Source organism: Cyclospora cayetanensis, unplaced genomic scaffold, assembly GCF_002999335.1.
Source record: "Cyclospora cayetanensis isolate NF1_C8 unplaced genomic scaffold, CcayRef3 CcayRef3_contig_22, whole genome shotgun sequence".
Taxonomy (NCBI): Eukaryota; Apicomplexa; class Conoidasida; order Eucoccidiorida; family Eimeriidae; genus Cyclospora; species Cyclospora cayetanensis.
In genome coordinates this window covers 271,280-293,269 of record NW_020312170.1, presented here as the reverse complement: position 1 = coordinate 293,269, position 21,990 = coordinate 271,280, and the positions used below count along the sequence as shown (strand labels likewise).

At 52.2% G+C, this 21,990-nt stretch overlaps 4 protein-coding genes across 4 annotated transcripts; 1 reads left to right on the top strand and 3 right to left on the bottom strand.

The window, feature by feature from the left end:
• Nucleotides 1-4,290: 4,290 nt before the first annotated feature.
• LOC34623965 lies at nucleotides 4,291-5,822 on the bottom strand. Its single transcript, XM_026338030.1, has 3 exons — nucleotides 5,345-5,822; nucleotides 5,140-5,208; nucleotides 4,291-4,733 (listed from the first exon to the last, which is right to left on the bottom strand). The coding sequence occupies exons 1-3, from the start codon at nucleotides 5,820-5,822 to the stop codon at nucleotides 4,291-4,293; spliced, it is 990 nt and encodes a 329-aa protein (XP_026193815.1).
• Nucleotides 5,823-9,133: 3,311 nt separating this feature from the next.
• LOC34623966 (peptidyl-prolyl cis-trans isomerase) lies at nucleotides 9,134-11,006 on the bottom strand. The gene is made up of 6 exons (XM_026338029.1): nucleotides 10,992-11,006; nucleotides 10,558-10,623; nucleotides 10,261-10,360; nucleotides 9,903-9,964; nucleotides 9,668-9,788; nucleotides 9,134-9,348 (listed from the first exon to the last, which is right to left on the bottom strand). The coding sequence occupies exons 1-6, from the start codon at nucleotides 11,004-11,006 to the stop codon at nucleotides 9,134-9,136; spliced, it is 579 nt and encodes a 192-aa protein (XP_026193814.1).
• Nucleotides 11,007-12,289: 1,283 nt separating this feature from the next.
• LOC34623328 (AF4/FMR2 family member 4) lies at nucleotides 12,290-16,058 on the top strand. Its single transcript, XM_026338028.1, has 7 exons — nucleotides 12,290-12,500; nucleotides 12,846-13,883; nucleotides 13,977-14,263; nucleotides 14,443-14,490; nucleotides 15,237-15,410; nucleotides 15,572-15,833; nucleotides 15,964-16,058. Exons 1-7 carry the CDS (start codon nucleotides 12,290-12,292, stop codon nucleotides 16,056-16,058), a joined length of 2,115 nt encoding a protein of 704 aa, XP_026193813.1.
• On the bottom strand, nucleotides 16,055-19,449 carry LOC34623329. The gene is made up of 6 exons (XM_026338027.1): nucleotides 19,313-19,449; nucleotides 18,593-18,901; nucleotides 17,497-18,388; nucleotides 16,942-17,218; nucleotides 16,200-16,499; nucleotides 16,055-16,092 (listed from the first exon to the last, which is right to left on the bottom strand). The coding sequence occupies exons 1-6, from the start codon at nucleotides 19,447-19,449 to the stop codon at nucleotides 16,055-16,057; spliced, it is 1,953 nt and encodes a 650-aa protein (XP_026193812.1).
• Nucleotides 19,450-21,990: the final 2,541 nt, after the last annotated feature.

The window sequence follows — 21,990 nt, the reverse complement described above, 5'->3', positions numbered from 1 at the left end:
GTCCACAGTTAGAACAGTTTTCTTTGAAGGTGGAGGACTTTGCAAAAGGACCAATTCGGACGAATTTCGTGGCTTCAGTCGCTGACAATCTGGCCATGACACTAAATACTACTCTGTAGTGGGGCGCATCCAACTCTGCCAGTTGGACCGTGAGAGTTTTCCACTGTAGTGTGAATCTAAGTCCCACCATCTCTCAAAAGTACAGGGTCTTGTGCTTTGCACAAGCTGGCCCTGCGAATTGAAGTCAGAATGTACAAGCAACAGAGTGACTGCTTGAATCTTGAAGCACAGCCGACCATCCTCGGCGTAGTAGTGCTTCACCCTAGTGCCATTGTGGGTTTCGACAATAATAGCTAATGCATGGGTGTTAACTGTACAAGGCCCACGTTATTTGATTTAATCCGGAAATCATCACGGGCAAGATCTTGGGCTGCAGAATGGTGAAGCGCTGAGGCTCGACGAAAGCGCATCGGCTACCACGTTGGTGGTGCCGTTGATATTCTTCATTGTGGGGTCGTATTGCACGGGGCTCCCAAGCCAGTGAACAGCTCTTGGGTTGTCAGCGTACTGGAACCTATTAGTAAAGTGCTTTGAAGACTTATGGTCTGTCATAATGGTAAAATGACTACAATGTAAATAGTGTACACATTGGTGCACGCCTGACCACATCATGGGGACGTCCTTCTTCCTCACAGGATACTGCTTCTCAATATCGTGGACCAGAAAAGCACATAATACATTGATGCTTTGAATAGCCCCTAGCCTGTTGAGAAAGCGTAGCGGCCGCTGCCACTAGCATCGGTGCTGGGACGAAATTGTGTCCCATGATCGGGCAGCGCGGGTACCGGAGGAGCTGTAAGGCAACCAACAAACGTCCTTGCTGCGGCATCAGCATCCGCTGCCCAGGTCACAGCAGCCGGGTTTCAAGAAGATCCGTCAGATGAGCAGCCCTGCGAGCAAATCGAATAATGAAATTTTCGTTTTAAAATTCAAACCCATAAAACTAATCAGGCTTACATGTGAGTAAAGTTCGTGCTGTGCTGGATCTGCTTTTGACATCTTCAGGCAAAAAAAAAAAATCCAGCAACACAATGTTTTTCATTGAAATTAAACGCATGTATGCCTTCACACCCCACTGCTCGCCCCGCAACAGCTGAAGCGCACGCCTCGGGTGCATCAGTTTCCCGCGAACGAGTCGCTGAGTGCAAAGACGTCTTTCACATAGACAGCCAACCAGCCATACTTAACATGCCCATTTAAATTCCAATTGGCTTAAGGTTTGCAGCTCGGCAAGAGCACTAAGAATTCCAAAAGGAATACAGCTATACTTAAATTTCCTAGTGTGAAACGCTCTTTTGTGCCTGTCATCAGGATGAATGGGGAAGAGTAGGAGAGTATGATGTCTGAGGTTGAATAGAGTGTTGACCCGTGACATTTGTTACGCAGTTTGCCAATATTAGGGATCAGACACTTCGAATTCACTATGAGCTTGCTCGGGTACTTCACGTAGATGTAGGTGTGTAGCGTATCCGCAGGCCCCCCTGATAATCGTCCATATGGGTTGCTCCTCGGATAAAAGCACAATCGCATTTCCAAAAAGAAGCCACTTCCAAAACCATTTAGGCAGGTCCGATGTTTAGAACCGTCTTGCCTTACTGCGCTGCTCAGCCGCCAACATCAAACCTGTGTCTCGCCTTGTCAAGGCGCCACCTCCACCCCGCTCACCAAAGCTTAAATGAGGGTCAATGAGAAGAGGCATGAGGTGCTTTTTCCTAGCCACTCCTGCTACGCTGACCTCCATAGTGCTCAGCTGCGCCCCATTCGTGTTTTCACTGGGTTCCACGTGGTATACTTATGATCGAGTCATGGTGCAAGGGTCCAACATAGCACTCACGAACCATGCAGATAAGGTCAGATTCCAATTAAGGTTGACATTAAACCACTGCATGCGTGCCAATACTAGGGCTATCTGCTCTTCACGGTAAGCCTAATAGGGACGGAGTGGACTAGCAGAGTGCACTTCTCCACCGTTTCCTCCAGTAACAGATCAACTTTACATCCAGTGTCGAGGAACGCTTGCAAATTGCTACCATCAATCCGAGATAGTAGCCAAGCACAATTGGCCCGTGGTAGCTCCACAAGTGCGGCTCCGCTCCATCCTCTGTCTCCCTATTTACTGGGACACAGTTTCCGTGTAGGCTTTCCGTTGCCCAGTTGTGACGTCTTTGCTCGCCGAGCAGCCTGCTGCCGCTGTCTCCATTCCCCTAGTTCACGTTATCCGGCATTTTGTTTCGTTTGCAGCTCCAATTCGTATGACCGTATCTCTCACAATAGAAGTAGATTCGTTGTCGGGGGCCTACATGGGGCTGATGAGGAGCGCGGGCTCATCTGGTTCTTTTTTCTCAACTCACTTTTGACGGTAGGTTGGGGCGGGTTGTTACAGCCCCGATATCAATAGTTCTTAAATTCAGACTTCGCACATTTCTTTAAGCCGAAGACGGAAGAGCTGCGCCCCAAAATTTTGAAACTTCAATTCATCCACCTCTTGTGGGAGCTTCACCAGTCGGTCGTTTAATGCTGCATCGCTCCCCATCCCGCGACCAGCTCACTTGAAACTTGAGGGAGACCTCAATGAATCACTAAAAAAGCTGGTTCTCTTCTGCACTGGGACTTTTGGAAACCGAGCTTCATATTTCTTGACATACCAATCTATTGATAGATATCCCAACTCAACCCTTCCCAGTTCTCCTGAAAGTTGCTATTGAGATGATCCGGGTAAAAACCGATATGTGGGGGTGTGGATGAAGGCTTGAAATGGAGTAATCCTTGCACACACACTGGCTCCCCTATGTGCATACAGCGATCCTCAAGATACTTCTCCTCCCAATAAACATGCCAGAAGAAGCAATTGTTGTCTTCTTCTGGACGCCAAACACCGAAGTACATGTCCAACTGGCTGGCGAGATGTTCGAGTACTTGCTGATGATTGCAGCCCTAATACTTTTCTTGTCGACATAGACTCCTCAACACATCCATAGGCACTTATTGACTAAATACTCGTGCCCTTCTACCAGCGGACGACCTACTGCGCTTTCCCCAGCTTGCAATCCGGCCTCTGCCGCCCTCACAGGTGTTGTGCCGCCTCAACCTCCAAGGCTGGAGGGCTTCTCATCCGAGGCTATTATCGACAAAAAAGAAATAACTGAATTTACAAATCAGTATATCGAACACCAGACAACTGTTGCACGAGTACAAAGACTTGCAGTCTCACTGCCCCCCACAGCCAAAGGATAAAAGAACAGCTGCATCGAAATATGCAACGCAGCTAAACGCTGCGCTTCACTCTGGGTCTCCAGAAGGAGAGGCTTGACTCAAGACCCAACACAAAGTTAGTGGGAAGTTATTGAATATATCTCAAGTGTCCCCTCATTTCCTTGCAGCGCCCCTCTGACTTCCCATCATGAATGAAAGGGACAGCTTGGATGCGCGTGGCTGCATCCTAGAAGTGCTTCGACTATCCTCAGTTACACACGCATAGCATCTACTGCACGCTCAGACAACGTGCAGGCTTCTAGAATTGATCTAACAGTACTTCGCGCTAAATAATATAGTTGTAGTTATTTGTTTACTTATCCTTTGCTTCATCCAATGTCCAGCCTGATGCATTTGAACAAAGAAATGACTCTTACGGCCAACTGCGTCCGCGCGTAGAATAAATTATTTAAAAACTGCACGATTTATGCCATAGGCAAAGGCGTGTGCTCCAATAGGAAGGTCAACCTAATGGAATGTACGCTATCAATCCGGTAAGCAAGCGTTTCTTTGCCGTCCCTTGATATCTCACAACGCCATGCACATACCTGGGTAAAAGCCGAAACTAATTTGGAGTCATTGGGAATCCGAAAGACACTGGCGTAGCCAGGACAAGTGACTAAACATCGATTGATAATCTACAAACTACGTCTCGAATCCACATTTGTACAGGACAACCGGACAAATCCGTCGAACATAAATGGCGGCATCAGATCTAAGCAAGGAAGTCAGTGAACCGAAGACTGGACAGTCGCCTGAAAAGTAATAAACAGCATACACAGGAAACAGAAGTAAAAGGCATATTTGGCAAACAAGGAGGCCGACGCAAGGAGGCAGACGAATGTCAAAAATTGAAGCATCTGACAGCGAGGAAGACCTGCATTTAACGCATGCAGTAACGCGAGAGGCAGGAGAGCGCTCAAAAGATTCTAAGTGGGATAACACCAATAAGTTAAGTTTGGTGTACTGGTTCCCCCCTTAGTCCAGAGGTGGGTAAATTACAAGATCTGCGGATTCTTTCACAATGGCCAGGGCGTTGATGCGCTGTTCTCTCACAGAATCCAGCAGCCTGAACATGATCTTCCTCCATTTGTCAAAGGTCTGCACGGCGCCCGGTTGAGGAGCTGAAATTCTAGGCCACAAGTTGCAGATCTGCTGCTCCCTAGACAAATTGGAAATCTGGTTAACATCGGGCATGCGTTCTCTACGAATGTATGGCGATTTGCCCTCTGGAAAGAGCTCGTACAGAATTACTCCGAGCGTACACAAGTCCGTGGAAGCTTCTGGCACTGCAGAACTCGCCTGGTTGGGAGGATATCCTTTCATAATACCCATCAAGAGATCGGGTTCTGTGTATCCTGGTGTGATACCAACTAAGCCTCTTACAGGTGTTTCCGAAGGCACTGCTGGAGCCGAAATCACTTAGGAGGAAAGAGCCATCAGGCCGCAAAAAATGTGGGCTAACTTGATGCCGTTGTGGCTAAATCCCTCTTGCTGCAGCTTGAGCACCACCAGCAGGATGTGGCGAGCAATGTACTCCCTAGACTGGTTGTATAGTGCTGTCCTGTGCAAGGAGGCTCAAGTCACCGTAAAGCCTTTCCATGATCTGTACGCTTCTAAAGATGCTATGCCCCGCAACAATAGTGACTCCTTTGAGTCTGCAATCTGCGCAGACAATATGGGCAGAGCCAGGCCCTTCTGAGAGCCTGCCTCTTTGGCCAGAATTCCTCCTCTGATCTTCAGAGTCATCTTTTTCTCCATCTTTTCCATATTTTTACCTTGCTTGCAAAGTTCCTCCACAGTAAAGGCATTGGTGTGTCTGAGTACCATAAATCGCAGTGCGACTACCACCTTCGTCTTCGAGTCCTGTGCCCCTACCACCAGGTGAGACGAGCCCTTTCCAAAAAACGTGCCTATTTTCAAGCTTGAGACTGCCCTTGATGCTGCTCCGGCAAGTTCAGAGGCTTTACATTTTCTAGTCGAAGAGTCATTCTGAGGAGCGACAGCGAACGGACCCTCGAGACCGCCTAACCAACTGCGAACAGTACTCCCAACTTATTGTTTCCCGGTAATCGCTTTAATCCCCCTTCGGCCGCTATTCTGGTAGCGAGAACTTCTTTGTCTCGCATCATAGCCGGCGTCAATGTCTGTTCAAAATGATCAATTGAAGGCAAACCCCACTCGTCGTATAGAGGCTGCCCTTCGGCCACACTGAGCTTGGCGCCCTGCAGTTTTAGCTCATCATTGGCTACGAGAAAATACGGTGGTGCGTATCTACGAAAGTGCACCGCGCGCCCAACCAGCAACACAACAGCTTTTACGAAAACGAGACACTGGCCCAAGAAGCGCTTCTTCCATTTTCCACAAGAAGCTGATGTGCTCTTCTGTGGAGCAATCCTTCTCTCTAATGCAAAATTTTCGTGAAATACTCCTGGAAGGGTCTCCAAAGTAGTCGAGCTATCACAGGCGCCCGCGGGCACAGTAGCGCCAGGCGAACCGTACATGTTCATCGCTTTGAGCCTTCACAAGTGTACTTTCCATAGACTTATTACACATAGTTTCCCAGATGTCAAGTACGAGCGGGGAGCAAATACACAAATTTGACACGGTAGAGACGAACGTTCTCTTGTGTGGTGGGATCTTGCATCCCCGCAGCTCGTAAGGACGAAGCGAATCGATAAAGTTGCAACGAAGCACGGACTTTCAGCAGCAAAAAATGCGACGTAGAACAATGAATAGAGATTTAGAAGGCTTAAAAGCAAGAAACGTACACGGTTTACATGGACGAAGCCGAGCCCACCCACTGTTTGTCGACGGTGGCCTCTCCACCGCTTGTTCTGGGGAAACGCAATAGAGGACTTCCAAAGCTTCTTCTTAGGGACCTTTCCATGTGCCGCTGCGGTTAATCCACTGTAATTCGTACCTTGGATAGCTTTGAAGCAGAATTTCATGGGCAGGGGCCCCACCTGTCTCACCGCTTGCAGGTCGGGTAAGGTAGTACGGTGTGGAAGCTACGAGCAACTGAAACCCCCTACTGCTACCATACCAAGAGGTAGGATGCGTAATGTGGCACGGCTGTACAGAGAGTCAATAGACGCTTCCCAACCACCTGGCAGCTAGCCCTCGATGCATGCTTGTGCGCACGGATCCCCACGCCATTTAGAAATTGGCAGCTATGTCCGAAGCTGCACGATCGACAGGCTTACAAAACTGAAAATGGATCGCTTGCGGGTAACGACAATTTTAGAAACCTAGGGTGACATGAGAGGTGCCTGTGGACTGAAATGTCAGTGTTCAATACATGGCCCAATCTACCCAGACACAGATCCGCCAGCTGAAAACCCATAAGCTACACAGCTAAGAGCTACCATTTGCTTCTCCAAAAGCCTAATTCTGCAACTGCTTCCCCTTCTTCATCGTGTGCTGTGGCTACACGGGAATACGCAGAACTTTTCGGTGGTAGTTTGCACCTGCAGTTACATCCATGTATATATCACTCGCTAAAGATTGACTGTTTGATCAAGATACTTCTACACTCCATACTTTTCGGACAAGACCTAGCTCTACATTACGAGCATCCAGGGGTTGTGTCCGCGCAGTGTAGGGAGCGAAGCTACATTTGTGTACTTTTCTGTGGGTGGCTACTTTACACACATATAATATCTCCTGCACTAGTTCTATTCAACAAAGAATCAGTACGTAACTAACTGCAACGTTTTCCCGTTAGCATATACTATTTAGTGCGAAGTAGTGTTGAACCAATACTAGAAGACCATATGGTGTGTGAGCGTGCAGTAGATGCTATACGCGTCAAAACGCGGATAGTCGGAGCACTCCTAGGATGCAGCTACGTTCACAATAGCTGTCCCTTCCTCTCACATCAAGCGCTCTGAGGGGCACGAGCAACGGGCTGCAGCAACTTTCTGAAGAATACACAGGAGCATTCTACCAAGTTTAGTATTGGTCGTCGCGCTGGAAATTCCTCCCTGCGGAAACCCTAACTCGAGTGTTACAGTGTGCAACCGGGTGTGGGTGAATGCTTGGAAACTGCATATAGACAGAACAAAAGCTACCATGCACCCCAGCAACGCCCTTGTATTGGGTATGCGCATTTGGAGCGCTAAACTCGGGCTCTACGTTGATGCATTCGGTCAATTTGCACTACTAGTCTCGGGAACGCTAGAAATCAAACAAAGTTATCGTTGCTACTTCAAGGCCATAAGGTTATATCTCGTTTGAAGCATGGATCTTCTAAGGCTGAGCAGCAGCTGATAGAAATGCCTTGTACGAAGTGCTGCCAAGGCTGTAATGCTCAATAACTTATATTGAGTACCTTGCAGCTTCCTTGCTTCTTCGTCCCATGCCAAGCTTGAATTACTTAAAAAAACCTGAAGTTTTCTTAGGGCAGACTTATCTCTACGCAGTGTAGTCTGCTGCTGTAGAATACCATGAGCTAGCCGAATGATCACCCGCTGAAGAAAAGGAAAAGGAACACAGTAGTACTGCCAGGATTTGGCTCGCGCACAGTTCGTGACACAGGATACACTCGCGTTACCTATTTGCGTGTGGATAAACGAAGGCTATTATATGCTTTTTAAAATAGTAATACGCGGTGAACACTGTAGCCTCGAAGCACTGGCCAGAGATCTAATACCAAAACCCTTGGAATCATCCATGTACATAGTGGAGCATCGGCTAGGTCGTTAAAACTTGGAAAAGGGGCATTTGAGTTCGGGCGGATTTTCAGTGCAGTGTTCCTTCAGTTGTCTTCAATCGAACTTCTTTCTCCCACTGAGTCTTCGGGGTGTATTGCCCTGTAATCACTACTTGAATCGCATAAATTTAGTATTTGAATATGAGTGTAGCTAGAAACGATGTCCTACTTTCGGGCTGCCGGCTGCGTCAAGCAGTGTTAGGGCAACAAAGCCAAAGAGCTTTCTCAGTAGCGACATGATCTTTGCATATTTGGGAAGCTACACTACAGCGCTGCCTATTGTGTGTGATTAATAAGTCCGCTCCCACGTCTCCTGATTCTCCTCCCACCGTTGTTTGGACACTGTCTAGGCAGTCCAGAGCTGCCTAGGCATGCAAGGCCCTTCGAATTCCTTTTGAGCCGGCCTCCCGGGGGCCCTTTTTGCGCGCCTCAGCTTTTGATGGTTCCTTCCTACAAAAGGAGAGGAATAAACGGTTGAGTAGTTCCAGCCAAGACTACTCTTGCCTTGCAAAGGCATCACGCAAACCTCGAGTCACCGCTTTCTTCTAATTCGGACAGCTGACCCAGGCTCCTAGTGAAGGTACTGCAAGAGCGTGCAGAGATCTTCGCGCGTACCAATCCGGACTCGACTATCGCACACAGTCAACACGTACTAGCTATTAAAAAAGAGTTTGGCGGAAACCCCCCGCATATGGAGGCGATAGCCGAGTGAGGCTGCAGAAAAATTGCTGCACTAAGATATGTGTATGTTTAACCGGAGGAGAGCAGTGCCTATCTTCATTTGTCGCTAGGTTAGCACAGGTCTTAAGGGACCTTCCACACTTTGCGGCACTCTATCTGCAGATCCTATAGGGAGCAAAACTTAGCCGTCGTCCGGTGTATCGGTATTTGGTGACGCCATTTGCTAGTTTGTATTTATGGCTGCTCAGTGAAAGGCCTTACGTTGTTAAGGCTAAGTTTAGTAAGAAATGGTGTTCCACGCATCTCGGCTCAGTGTCTTGGTGTAAAGTGATGCGTTTTCACCTAGTTAAAAGCGTAATCCTGTAACAGCGTGGATGGTAAAGAATTGCCACTTCGCTTAGGGCAACTCTAAGCTTTATCTTGGAATTAGCGAGCTCGGGTGGCATTGGGCTTGTGCCCGAGGCCAGCCGACTTCACTGTTACCTTGGCAGAGGGGCGTCCAGAGGAACTGCCTGTAGCTTCGATGCGCTTTAGTACCTCCAAAGAGTCCTCCGTGATATTGCCGAACACCACGTGACGGCCATCCAGCCATGAAGTCTTCACAGTAGTAACGAAGAACTGTGAGCTGTTGGTGTCCGGGCCTGAAGCAGCAGCACCAGAAGAAACCAGAACCACAACGATCACACGGAAAGTATGCGTCAGGCAGCTTAGTTGCATCACTCCTGCTTTTATTAATGGCACTAACCGCCATTGCGTTGGGGGCTACTCTTCCCACTTAGACCATGGCGATGAAGCAGCGAGCTGCCTCCAAAACATATATATTGGCTAGTGCTTCCAACTGCAGATTTCCCCGTGATTAAATGCCCAATGATAACGCGATCCCGAAAAATGTGTAGAGAAATACTAGAAGAATAGCTTTGACCGGGTTGAAAACAACGGCAGATCGCGTTCTGTCCGCACCAGCGTTTGCCATGGAGAGAACGCCCGGGCCCACGTGTTTCAGTATGAAATTTTCATCTTTGAATGACGGCACGTCAGAAATGTCTGCATCTGGCAGACTATTTTTCGTAACGTCGCCACCCTAGAAAAACAGCGTGGGAATGCGCAGCAATACGATATGAGGCACATGGGCCATCAAACAGTCAGAGTTGGTAAATCTCAAGAATCGGGTAGAGTGAAAGGGCAATAAACTTACTTGAACCATAAAATCTGGAATTATTCTGTGGAAATATGTCCCAGCGTACCGAGGAAGTAAATCTGAAGCCAAACGCGCACACGCCACGCACTCTATGTGGGAAGCTACAGAATTCTGCATGCTGTAGTCAGAAGCTAGTGCATGCTCAGGACATGAGACACACACAAGTTTGAAGCCCTCTATTCGTGCAAATACATAAACATTGGCTGAGATACGCAACAGTTCACACGGCAAAACGGGTCAAAGACGAACCAGGGGTGCAGAAAACAGGAAAAAGCTTAATAGAGTAGCAAAATAAGGTTAACACACAAACAGGCAAGCAGGGATGTATGCAAGCGGTTGTTGTAAGAGGCCGCACCGACAAAGTTTTTGACAGTTTTGGGGACTACGTCGGGCCGCAGCTGAAAATTCAGGAAACCGATGCTGCTCCCGTCGATGTCTATCTCGAAGTGTGCTGCCTGGCAAATTCAAATGCAAAGCGCACACTCGTAAAGCGGATTTGTTGAAATACATACATAGGTGCTCCCAAAATGGCAGCATTTGTTCCCAACTAGATAAATGTTGGCCGGAGCGCTTTGTAGGAACTAAAGGCGGTCTTGGGCTAAATACAGTAGCAGATACAAAAAGACGGTGGAAGTGAGACAGACTGGCTTACATTCGGAATCTCTGCTGAGGCTTTAAGGGAAGCCTGCAGGGCTAAAAGGACGACAAGCAGCAGGGGCTGCAAAAAAAAGAAAGCACCGTGAAAACAACAGGCGAAGGGAGAAATGAGGAAGCATCTCAGGAAACGCTATGGAGAGGCATGTTGATTACATGCAAAAGCGATGAACAAGACAAACCTTTACTGTGCTACCCGTCTTGTAAATGAAGCCTAAACGGGAGACGTTCGGATGTTTGCGGGCTGAACTAGGGGGTCTCATCCGACCATCGGGAGAAAAGTGCGATACCCGATGCAGAGAGTGGTTTTAAGCGGCATGCAATTGCAAATACTAGGATTATCTCGAGAGAAAGATGTCTCATTGGACATGCAAGACAGCTTTGGAGGGAGGAGGCAGCCCTGGAGGGTGGGGGAGAAATTACGAAGCTTACGGCGGTTTTGTTCATCTTGACGCGATTATTTGAGGGGCACAAAATCAAAGTTTTGAAAAGGAAAATAAAATGAAGATTGCCACACAAGCGAAAGCAGCAGCGGCAGCAGTTCGCATCGCACTGGCAACGCGATCCGAGTCGGCGTTATTCGGTAGACACTGGCGTTACCACCGCTAGTACGCCTTGGGGGAGACGCGGGGAAGAGTAGCGCATGCACTCACACCTTGAAAAACTATAACAATTTTCAGGTAGTAATTGCGAGTTTAACAGCTCTAAAAGGTGGCAAGCGCTTGTTTCCCCATTTTTCTAGCGTGCTAGGCGCCAGTGTCGGTCTGGGCGGAGGGTGCAGTCGACTGGCGCAGGCTTAGTTGTGTGTTTCTCGCTTATCATGCAAGCTTCCTTCGTGCCCGAAACGCGGAGAAAAATCAAAGACGTGTATGTGTCTAAGGACTGTGGCAGAAGAGCAGGCTATACACTGCAACACGTAGTTGAAGGGGTCTGCGTGTCGTCGCCATGCCCATCATCAGCCCCATGCCGCGGTATCCTGACAGAACTCTTGTGTAGTTTTGAGATCAATGTTCAGGATTCAGTCATTAACCTTGCTCTGCTTCAGCTAGACAGTCTTCTTCATTCCACAGGTAAGCATCTGTAGTCTCTCTGCCTGTGCTGCCGCTAACCTGCGTGGCCTAAAGATAGGGCAATGAGACCGAAGGGAGGCACTAGCCACAACCCGCCCTGTCCGGAAGCACTTCCCACGTAGCTGGACTGGATGAGACGCAGGGGACGTTCCGCTGTCGTGCAGCCGGCACAGCAGGAAGTCGTGTATTGGTCACAGCTCCTGCACCTTCGGCAGCAACAGGTATTTCAAGGGCAGCAGAGACACTGCCAACGGTGAAAACAACCGACGCAGCGGCAGGAGAAAGAGCAGCAGCATGCTGTTTCGGTCTGGCTTCCGCCACGGAGCAGCGATTCAAGCTGCCGGGTTGCTCCTGGCGCTCTTGGTGCTGCTACCTCTACTGCCCGTTGCTGTGCTGCTGCTGACTCGGGAGCAGCGGCAGCTCAGCGAGCAGCAGCAGCAGCAGCATCACCACCCAGTGGATCTGGCCGCAGCAGGCATACGGCCCCTGGAGGTCCCCCTGTCGCTACACCCCAAGCAGCACCAGCAGCACGATGGAGCAGCAGATTCAGACGCCATTCCCACCTTCTTGCTGGGGCAGCAAATGCAGGAAGAGCATCGAGAGCTGCATCAGCCTGGCACGCAGCAAGAACCACCGCAGGAGCAGGCTTTTGGTTACCCGATGTGGCAGCTCTTGATGCGAGAGCTCCCCGTCATCGAAAGCCACCACACAACACACCAGCATCCCACAGGCCTCTTGCCGCATGCCCTTGTGACAGCATCCCCTGCAGATTCTCTTATTCCCAGCCCAGCCGCTAGCGGCAGAACCGCGAACGCCTCCACGGCTGCCGCTGCGCTAACGGCGCCTTTGATCCCCTTTGAATATCCAAGAGGCGTAATGCCCCTTCCCCAAGCAGCTGTCTCTCCTGTCGCTTCGTCTGTAGCTCCAGTTGTTGCTGTAGCCGAAGCGGCAGCCGCTGGAGCCGCTGCAACAACTGCTGACACCACGACTGCACTTGAAGAAAACTCACGAAGCTTCGTGCAGCAACAGCTGCAGCAGCTGCTCCCACGCCCCTCCTGGTCAGAAGCCGGAGGGTTACCTCTTCATTCGCTAGCAGCTGGAGGCTCTCCTTCTTCTTCTCAGCAGCAGCAGCAGCAGCAGCAGCAGCAGCTGTACGTCCATCCCGCAGGAGCGGCCCCCGCTCCAATTGTGCTGTCAACTTTCGGCAACGCGGCAGTCCCGTCGACGCAGCAGCAGCAGCAACAGCAGCAGCAGCAACAGCAGCAGCAGCAACAGCAGCAGCAGCAGCAGCAGCAGCAGCAACAGCAGCAAATGCCTCTTTCGCTGCTTTCTGGGGCTTCCAGTACACCGGGGCTGCTGGCGTCTCAGCAGCAGCCAGCAGCTGCTGCTGCACCCGCCATTACTGTAGACAACAAGTCGCAACATGTTGGCAACAATCACGCTGCTGCAAGTGCATTGCAGACGCCAGTACGGCAGCATTTGCAGCAGCAGCAGCCACTGTCTACCACTGGAGAGCTCCACGAGGATGCCTCCGTTGCGGCAGCCTCCGCTATTGCCTTGGAGCCGACTCGCATCCGTGACTTCGCCGCTGCCTCAACAGGACAGGCTGTAGCCGAGATCCCCTCCATTGATCGCACTTTCCTTCCGCCTTTCCGCGAGAAGATGCACACGCAGGTGGATCGAGAGGCTCCTGTGGTTGCAGAAACTGCGGGGGCGACTTCGAGTGCAGACGCGGAAGACACCAGCGCTGGTGCTGCTGCAAGACTGGAGAGCTGGCAGGAAGCAGCGGCAGGCACAGCATCGCGGAAGGCGTGGGAAGCCTTTGCTTTCTTAGGGTCTTCTGAAGGGAATGTGAGGAAAGAGAGGGGGAAAGACGAGAGTGTGGCTGAAGCGGCAGCCGAGGCAACCGAGTATCGGAGGCGTGTGCGTGGCGAAGAAAAGGAAGCCGTTGGATTCGAAAGGGAGGCACACGAAATGCACACGTCTTCTTCTTCCAAAGAGGCTGAGGTAGCCGCGGCAGACAGCAGCGCCGATCCGGCTGTTTCAAGGCCTCTTGCAGATGCTAGCTCAGCAGCACTGACGCAAAGGACGCTGCCAGAAGGTAGGGATCGAGAAGAGGTGGGGAGAGACACGGAGGAGGAGGCAGAGGCGAGCTTTCAGGGAGCCGAGGCTTCTCTCGTCGGAACTGACGAGGAGCACTCTGTTCGGCATTCCGCAGATGGCCGTGTTGAAGGCAGTGGAGAAGAACGTGCAAGCAGCCGCGGCAACAGCACAAGCAGACGCCATCCCTCGCTGCAGCAGCCACACGTGGGAACGCAAGGCGCTTCAAGCGGTGCCGCTGTAAAAGCTGCTTCAAAAGAAAACAGCCTTTCCGCTGCCGATACTCCTGAAGAAAAACAGCAGCAGCAGCAGGCGACGCGGCAGGCAGGGGCAAGCGCAGAGAGAATCCACAGAGAGGCGACCTCTGCTGCTGCTGCATATGCCTCTCCCGTAGTGGCTCCCGTTGTTGCTGCCCCCATCGTTAAGGCCTCTGCTGCCGCTGCTGCGTTTTCACCTCCAGACATCTCTGGAGCTGTTGCTGCTCCCCTCTCTGCTGCTGCTGATACCTTTCCTGCCAGTCGTGCCGAGACACCCGTGCTGCTGATCCCACAGCCGTCACTGCAGGAGCGGCCGCAAAAGGCCCTTTCTCTCCTGACTCCAGAGGAACTCATCAAGCAGCAGCAACTCCAACTTCAGCAGCAGCAGGCAATGGTGCAGCATCTGCAGCAGCAGGTGGCGCTGCAACAAGACCTCCTGCTGAGGGCTCAGGAGCAGCAACTGCAGCACAGTCAGCAGCAGCAGCGGATGCAGCAGCACCAACAGCAGCTCCTTAATATGCAGCTGTCTCATGTAAACGAAAAACAGCAGGTTCATGGTGCGCTTCTGCAGCACCATCTACAGCAGCTGCAGAGGGAACTGTTGCAGCGCCAGCAGCAGGGGCAGCAGCAAATGCAGTAAAAATCATAAGAGGCTTTTGTAGCTGCCTCCGCCTATGCGGCTGCTGTAGCATCAGGTACAGCCTCTGCTGCCTATAAAATAGGGAGAGTAAGGTAATGCAGTAGGTAAGCAGCAGCTGCTGAAGCTCTGCAGGCTCTGGCTGCTGCTGCTACTGCTTTTCTTGAGCCTAACCAGCTCAGTGGCTTCATTAAGCAGTGCCCTTCAGGCCCTCTTCAGGGAAGCCTTTGGTCGCAATTCTTTCTTGTGCTCAATAGGAGCAAGGGCGATTCTCCTTGTTACTGCCGTTGCAGCTTCTGGTGCTGCCGTTGCTGCTGCTGCAGCGGTCCCTGAGGCAGCAGCAGTAGAAACCCCACATATGCGAGGCGAATCCTACAAGGGCTATAGGCTTTCGCGGGAGTAGAGAGGTAGTATTCTTGCTAGCTATGCAACAGCAGCCGCATGAAGGCTGCAAGGCCAGGCCAGTCGCCACAGCACCAGCGATACGACCACCTTTGGCAGCAATGCTCTGAGCAGAATCGGCAGGCGTATGCCCTGTTCTAAGAGGAGCTTGGGCTCGACTGTACACGCGGCCGAACTTGCAGGCTTACAGAATAGACCCCTTATGCTCTAGATGCACTACTACAGCACTATACCAATTCCTAGAAAGTCCCACGTAGAGGCACATACACCCCAAGAAACGGATCTTTTCGGAGAGCAGGCAGATGGAGGTACGATGGCTGTTGTCAGTCGGCTTGCTGCCTCTGCGTGGCAAGCCCAGAAAACAAGCATGCTGAAGGCCTTTCTGGTGCTCTAAGCTACAAAATGCAGGATAATACCCTGTTGCCTGGGAGCTGTCGACTTGCAAAGTTTCGTAGCCATTTCCTACTTATGGGTACTCACCTCCCTGCCCCCACGGCTTAGAGCCAGTGTATATTTCTCGGGAGTTCTACGCAGAGACTGCTGCAGGAGCCCCTGCTTGCGATTGTGTGCCCCTTTCTTGTGGCGTTCATGGGTTTCTTGTTCAAGGCCTGCAAAAGGTGCCCTGCCGCTAATTTGCTAGAACCTTGTCCTGGTTCAACCTATTCGGTGTCTGCCTTTTTCTTGTGCTTGAGCTGTATCGCTGCAACTGCCCCCTATGCGCCTCACAGACTTTCCCTTTCTTACTGCCCTTCCACCCAAAAACAGAAATATGCTCCTGATAAACCCCCTTCTGTTTTTACTCTACGCCGTGCGCCACGTTTCGAGCAGTAGCAAGAAAGCAGCGACGCAGCCTCACGGAGGCCCTTCTGCGTGGAGAAATTATTGGGCCCAGGTCTCTCCCACTGAGCTTTTTTTCGATGTTTTTATCGGCTAATTAGGCCGTATTCATTTGGGACTGAATAGTAGTCTGCCAACGAGCTCTCATGAAGCCGCATCAACCCCTGTATCTACCCCTACATCTACCCCTCTTTAAGGCCAGCGGCGAGGAGGCCACCAGGCCTCCCCGTCTGGAGCACATCAGATGTGCGTCTGGCAGTGCCTTTACCACTGGCACCCACAGACCTCCGCGAAGACCTGCGCATGCAGCTTCTGCTAGCGCTGCTGCTTTTGTTGCTGTCTGTTGAGGCACCGCGAGGAATATATTGAAGAAGCACTTGCAAGCGGCGATGCGCCAGGAGCAAGTCTGACGGTGTGAATACACAAGCGGCCATTACTGCACAGACAGCCGAGCCAAGGAGCTCAAGGAATGTGAAGACGTATACGCGCCGGGCCGCTACTGTAGCGAGGGCTGCTTCTGTTGCTGCTTCTGCACCCGAAGCAGTGGTGATATGCGACAGAGGCTGCAAGACCTCCGCTACGAGTTCCAACAGCTGAATGAAAAATACGAGTGCCTTCAAACAGCTGAACTTCCATCCTGGAGGGCAGCAACAGCTATCCACACGCATGCTAGCTCAAACCCGTGCCCCAAAGCCTCAGCAACAACAGGAGCAGCAGCATCAGCAGCAACAACGAGCGCAGGCAGGCAGAGCAAGAGATATATGTATAGAGAGATAGATAGATAGAGATAGATAGATTTATATATAAATATATAGATAGATAGATAGATAGATAGAGAGATAGGTAGATAGATAGATACATAGATACGTAGAGAGATAGATATATAAATATATAGATAGATAGATAGATAGAGAGATAGAGAGATACATAGATACATAGATACGTAGATAGATAGATAGATAGATAGAGATAGATAGAGAGAGAGAGAGACCAACGAGGATTGGGGGGGAAGTCCTGCAAAGCAGCGTGCATACACCCCAAGCCTCGCGCTGCATTTCCTGAAAGTGCCCTGAGCGGACCGATTTTGAAGGGTTTGAGAAGAGGCCTTGTAGCGATAAAGACAACCGCGAGGCCCCACATTGCAAGGACCAAAGAGAGGAAGCAGAATAGTTGCAGAAGCCGCTGAAGCACGTGTTGCTCTCCCCCGCCTCCTTCGGCAGGATCAGCAGCCGCATCCTTGCTGTTGTTGTCGTTCCCAAGGTGCATCAGCATCGGTAACATGTAGCATAGCAGAACTCGCAGCAGCTTTAGTAGGGTGAAGGGGACCAGGCAGTAATAGCTCATTCGTAAATCCCACTGAGCGAAAGGCACATTATGAGCACACATACGAGACGAGGGCGCCCCTTTAAACTCAAGGCTCGAATATAAAGTACAAGGTACAGGATTTATGTAGCCCATAATGTGGGGAGCGGCGAGCAGACCACTCTGCGCGGAGCACCTCCCCAGTAGGCGTATGTTTTCGGGCATGGTAGAGGAGAAGCATCTTTCTTGCATCGAATAGCCGCTCTCATCTGCAGAGAAAGCGCTGTCGAGGGGCCGCCATCGATTTACCACACCGTGTGTGAAAGACGTACAGCCGAAAAGGATCTAGGCTTTGTATGCCACGCGAAGCAGCAAAGCGGAGGAACGAACCAGATCCTCCACGTCTTCTCTGCCGCAGCCCACTTGCAGGCCTCTTCATCATGAGCCACCCCTGAACTCCTAGCTGCCAAAGCAGTGGCAGCCGCGCATGCATCAAGCGACTTCAAGGCCAGAGCGTTCCTTGTCTGCCTCCTCAGCTGCAGAAGGAGAGGCGCACCGCTCGGCTGCTCTCCCGCCGTCAGAAGGGGTGCAGAGGCTCCCTGCGCTGCAAGCGAGCTGCTACAGGTGCTGCATGTCATCACGGCCATGCCTTGTTCTCCTCCCTCAGCGCTGCCAACTCCTCGAAAAAGCGGCTGTGGCAGCCGCTGTCCATACACGTCGACCCCCGAAGACGTCGTTAAAGGGTACTCAAAAAGCGCGCCTTCAAGAGGCGCGTTGCTGCAGCCTTCACCTTCAGCAGCAACAGATGAAATGCCTCGTGTAGCAGACTCCGTGGGAGGCTTCGTCCCTACGGCTTCCAACGCTCCCGCAACAGTCCTTGCCAAAGGGCGTAGCGGCTGCTGTGGCTCTGGCAGGCCACTGCTAGACGGTTCAGCGGCAGCAACAACTGCAGAAGCAGGTGCTGAGACAAGGGTTTGTTGGAGAGGGGAGACTCCCACCAGTGGCGGCTGTTGCCATGCGTTTTGAGGAACAGACTCAGCAGCTGCTTCGACGCCCCCTTGAGCCTCTAGAAGGCCCCTAAGACCACCCTCGAAAGTTTCTTTGGAGCCCTCCCCCCGCACGAGACGGTGCATGTGCAGCTTTTCTCTGCATCGGCGCCAGAGCGACAGCTGTTTTGGTTTTGGCGTATCCGCATTGTTGGCACTCCTGCTGTTTCTGCTGCTGCTGTAGCCCCTTTGGCAGCAGCAGCTGCTGCTGCCACGACTGCCTCCCCCTGTAGCGGTCCTGCCGTCTGGACAGCAAGAGCAGCCGCAGGCGCAGCAGCAAGAGCCAGCTGCTCCCGCGCAACAAAACGCACAGCAGCACTTCCTGTTGGTGCTGTCGCTGATTCTCTTCATTATGAGCCGCCTCCTCCACCTGCTGCGACGCAGAGGAGCAGCAGCCGCTGTTGAGTCGCAACAGGGGGGCATGCCGTTCTTCTGAGGGGCCTCCTGTGACACTGAGGGGTCCACTGACACCCCTTCCACCCCGTCCAAGTCTGCCCGAGTGCCTTTAGCAGCGTCCCCTCCACACGCTTCTGCTGCTGCGGCTGTTGCGCTTGGGGGTGTGACGAGGGCAGGGAGGCCGCTTCTGCCAGCCTCTGCTGCAAGGCGTTGAGCAGCCGTGCCTGGACCTGAACAGGAGGCGAGGGCGTCTCCAGCGGCTTGCTTCCATGCAGCGGGAGCAGAATGAACAGCGCTGGGGCGTTGGTCAGAAGAAGAGGAGGTTTTAGCAGCCTCTGCTGTCAGGGGAGCAGCAGCACAAGCAACGCCTTCTGATCCGACTGCCAGAGTTAAGGCTGCCGATGACTTTGCACCTTCGTGTAGGAGGAGGTCTGGGGCAGACAGACCACGACGCCAGACTTTTGTCGAGCCGAATCTTCCTCTTGAGAGTCTGCTACTGCTGCTGTTATGCCTAGCAGTGGTGCTGTTGATGGTCGTGTTGGTGCTGTTGATGGTGGCAGCGATGCTGCTGCTCCGGCACGAGAGACAAGGCTTGGCAGCCGTCACCTGCGTGCCTCCTGCCTGCACTGCTGTCTTGTCTCTTGTCTGCTGGGGAGAAGGAAGAGGATTCTGTGTTTGAGCTGAAGATATCTTCTCAGCGCCTCGCAGCTCAGGAGTGTCCGCACAAGAAGCCGCCTCCTCGGCATCCTTCATAGCTCTATCGATTTCCTCCTGGGAGGGCAGTCTGTGCTGCTGCTCCAGGAGGCGCAGCGTGCAGTCGGGTCCCCCAAGCAAGTGCAGCATGAGCAGCATGAAACAGTGCAGACAGCACACTTCCCAGGCGGAGCGCAGTTGAGAGAGCAGCAGGCCCCCACGAGGTTCCAAGAGGGAGAGCCTGAAGAAAAATGCCGCGCAGAGGCAGCCACCGAGAAGGCACGTCTACGCGGTGTCGTAAGGGCAGCATCGAAACGACCTGGGAAGAAGAGGAGCTGCAGAGGAGAAGACAAAGGAGGAAGAGGACGAAGAAAAGGAGCCGGGATCGAGGTGCTAAGAAGGCAGCAAAGCACAGGGCCTCTCGGTCCCTTCAAGTTTCCCGTTTTGCGGTGTCGCCGTCACCAGGGCTGCAGCGTCTGCTGCTACTCACCACGCAATAATCCCGGAGAGCGGGAAGAAGGAGAAGACAAGACTCATGTGGATTGCAGCGGGAGGACTGAAGCAACGGCCCTGTAGCTGTCGCAGTTCAGCTGCTGCCGCTGAGAAGCGGCGCTGATGCAATGCCCACAGCAGCACGAGCAGCAAGCAGAGGACAGTGGAGGTAGCCCTAAGGGGGAATGTCGCACATAGCATCACAAAAGGCTGAGCGACGGCATGAAGGAAGGGGGGAAGGAAGAAAGGAGGGAGGAAAGATGAGAGTTGCGCGGTCTGTGCAGTCTGCGACTGGGCTCAGGGCCTTATCCTTCTCTCCCCCGCCTCCCTCTATGTTGTTGTGGGCATGTTGCTTTCGGCTCTTTCCCCTCTGCCTGTTTGCCGCCACTGCTGCCGTCTAGAGAGAGCCTACCAGATCCAGGACGGCACTTGAGCGACAGGTATGGGGTTAGAGACATTCACATTGCCGTAGAAGGAAAGTGGTTCCTGTATTCCTAAGGAGGAAGGAGGGGCCCCTCCTTTGGTCGTCTCCGCTGTCGTTTCTAGAGAAGCCTCCCGTGGCGGAGGAAATGGCTGGGAGCCAATTTCAGAAAGATGCTCCTGCCCCCTGGGAGGCCCCTGTTCTGCATGCCAGACCCCGTCTGCTGACGTCGTAGCAGCGGCGTATCCTGCAGCGACTCCCTTGAGGAACCCAGATTCGCCAGCCTCCGCCTCATCGTCGTGAAAGTTTGAATGTGCATGCCAGGGGGGAAATTCCAGCGCTCCAGGCGAAGGCCAAGCATCAGCGCGCAGGTGTTCAGAGTATCCAACAAAGAAATTGCAGAGGAGTAGGGGGGCGAGGGCCTTCAGGAATGGCCTTATTCGATGGATCCCCATTAGGGGGGAGGTGTTCAACGACGCACCTTGGAAAACCTCTCTGAAGGAAACTGAAGAGTTCGAGGGATGGACACCCTTTGAGGAAGGCGTAGACAGAGAGTGAGTGAGAGGGAGAATGCGAGCGCGAGAGAGTGAGAGGGAGAATACGAGCGCGAGAGAGTGAGAGGGAGTGAGAGAGAGGGAGTGAGAGGGAGTGAGAGAGAGGGAGTGAGGGAGAGAGTGAGAGAGAGAGAGTCTAATGAGGTCTAGGGAAGAGACGGGGAAGGAGGCGATCGTGGCCGCGATGCATCACAAGCAAAAGAGACTTGAGCCTTACGTCGACTCTCTTTGGGGGCTAAGAGCGCAGAGGTGGTGGTAGGATAGCGCTGAAGGGCAGTCGTATTCCCCAACTCTCGCTTGCAGAGGGCTGGTCGAATTCCACTGAGCCTACGGTCCAAGCGGGTGTTCTGAGCCGTTCCATTCCGGATCGAAGCAAGAAAAAGGTGATTATATGCCTTTGAAGGGAATGGGGGCAAAATGTCACACCTTACTGAAGTGGCAACTCACGCAGATGTGCAGCCTTGGGGAGTTAGGGAGGCTTAAGTGTCTGCCAGGGCGGCAGGAGAGGGAAGCGAAGGTTTTCTGGCAAGCGAACTATGCAGAAGAGGGCCTATGAGGCCTTCCTTAGCCGAGCTGGAGGGTTCTCGCCAACCATAGAGAGTCGGCAGCTTAAAGGGCCTGAGACGTGAGTCGCTTTGCGCGTGGGTTGGTGAGAGGCTTCTGTATAGGAAGTGCGGTGCAGATACTCGGCCTACATGCCTGTGAACATTAGAAGATCAAGGAAGACACACCAACAAGGAGGGCTTGTAGGGTCTTTTAGGGGTGTTCAGCGACACACAGAGCTGCTTTGTCGGTTGCGGGCAACACATGAAAAAAACAGCCTCACAGGACGAATTTCTCCACGATCAGCATTGAAATTGCGTTATAAGTGCATGAGAGTTGTGTTTCAGACGTACAAACCGCAGCAAGCGCGCAACTGCTGCTGCGGCGACATCACGCAACGACAACAACCAGCTGAGCGGCAGCGTGCCTAAGGCGCATAGTAGAGGGTTGACGCAGTGTCACCCATATGAAATGCGTTCACAGGGCTACATTCATTAACTTGCATCAGGAAAAAGTAAAATATGTTAAGGATTCTTTTCTGTGCTCGCATTTTGTTGCCACCGCCTGCTCTACCTTGTGACTTCACCCACTTGCATTCTGCCCGCTACCAGACCTTTAGATACAAACCTATGGTCGGGAATCTACGGAGTGATCTGGACACACTTCGCAACCTTCTGTTAA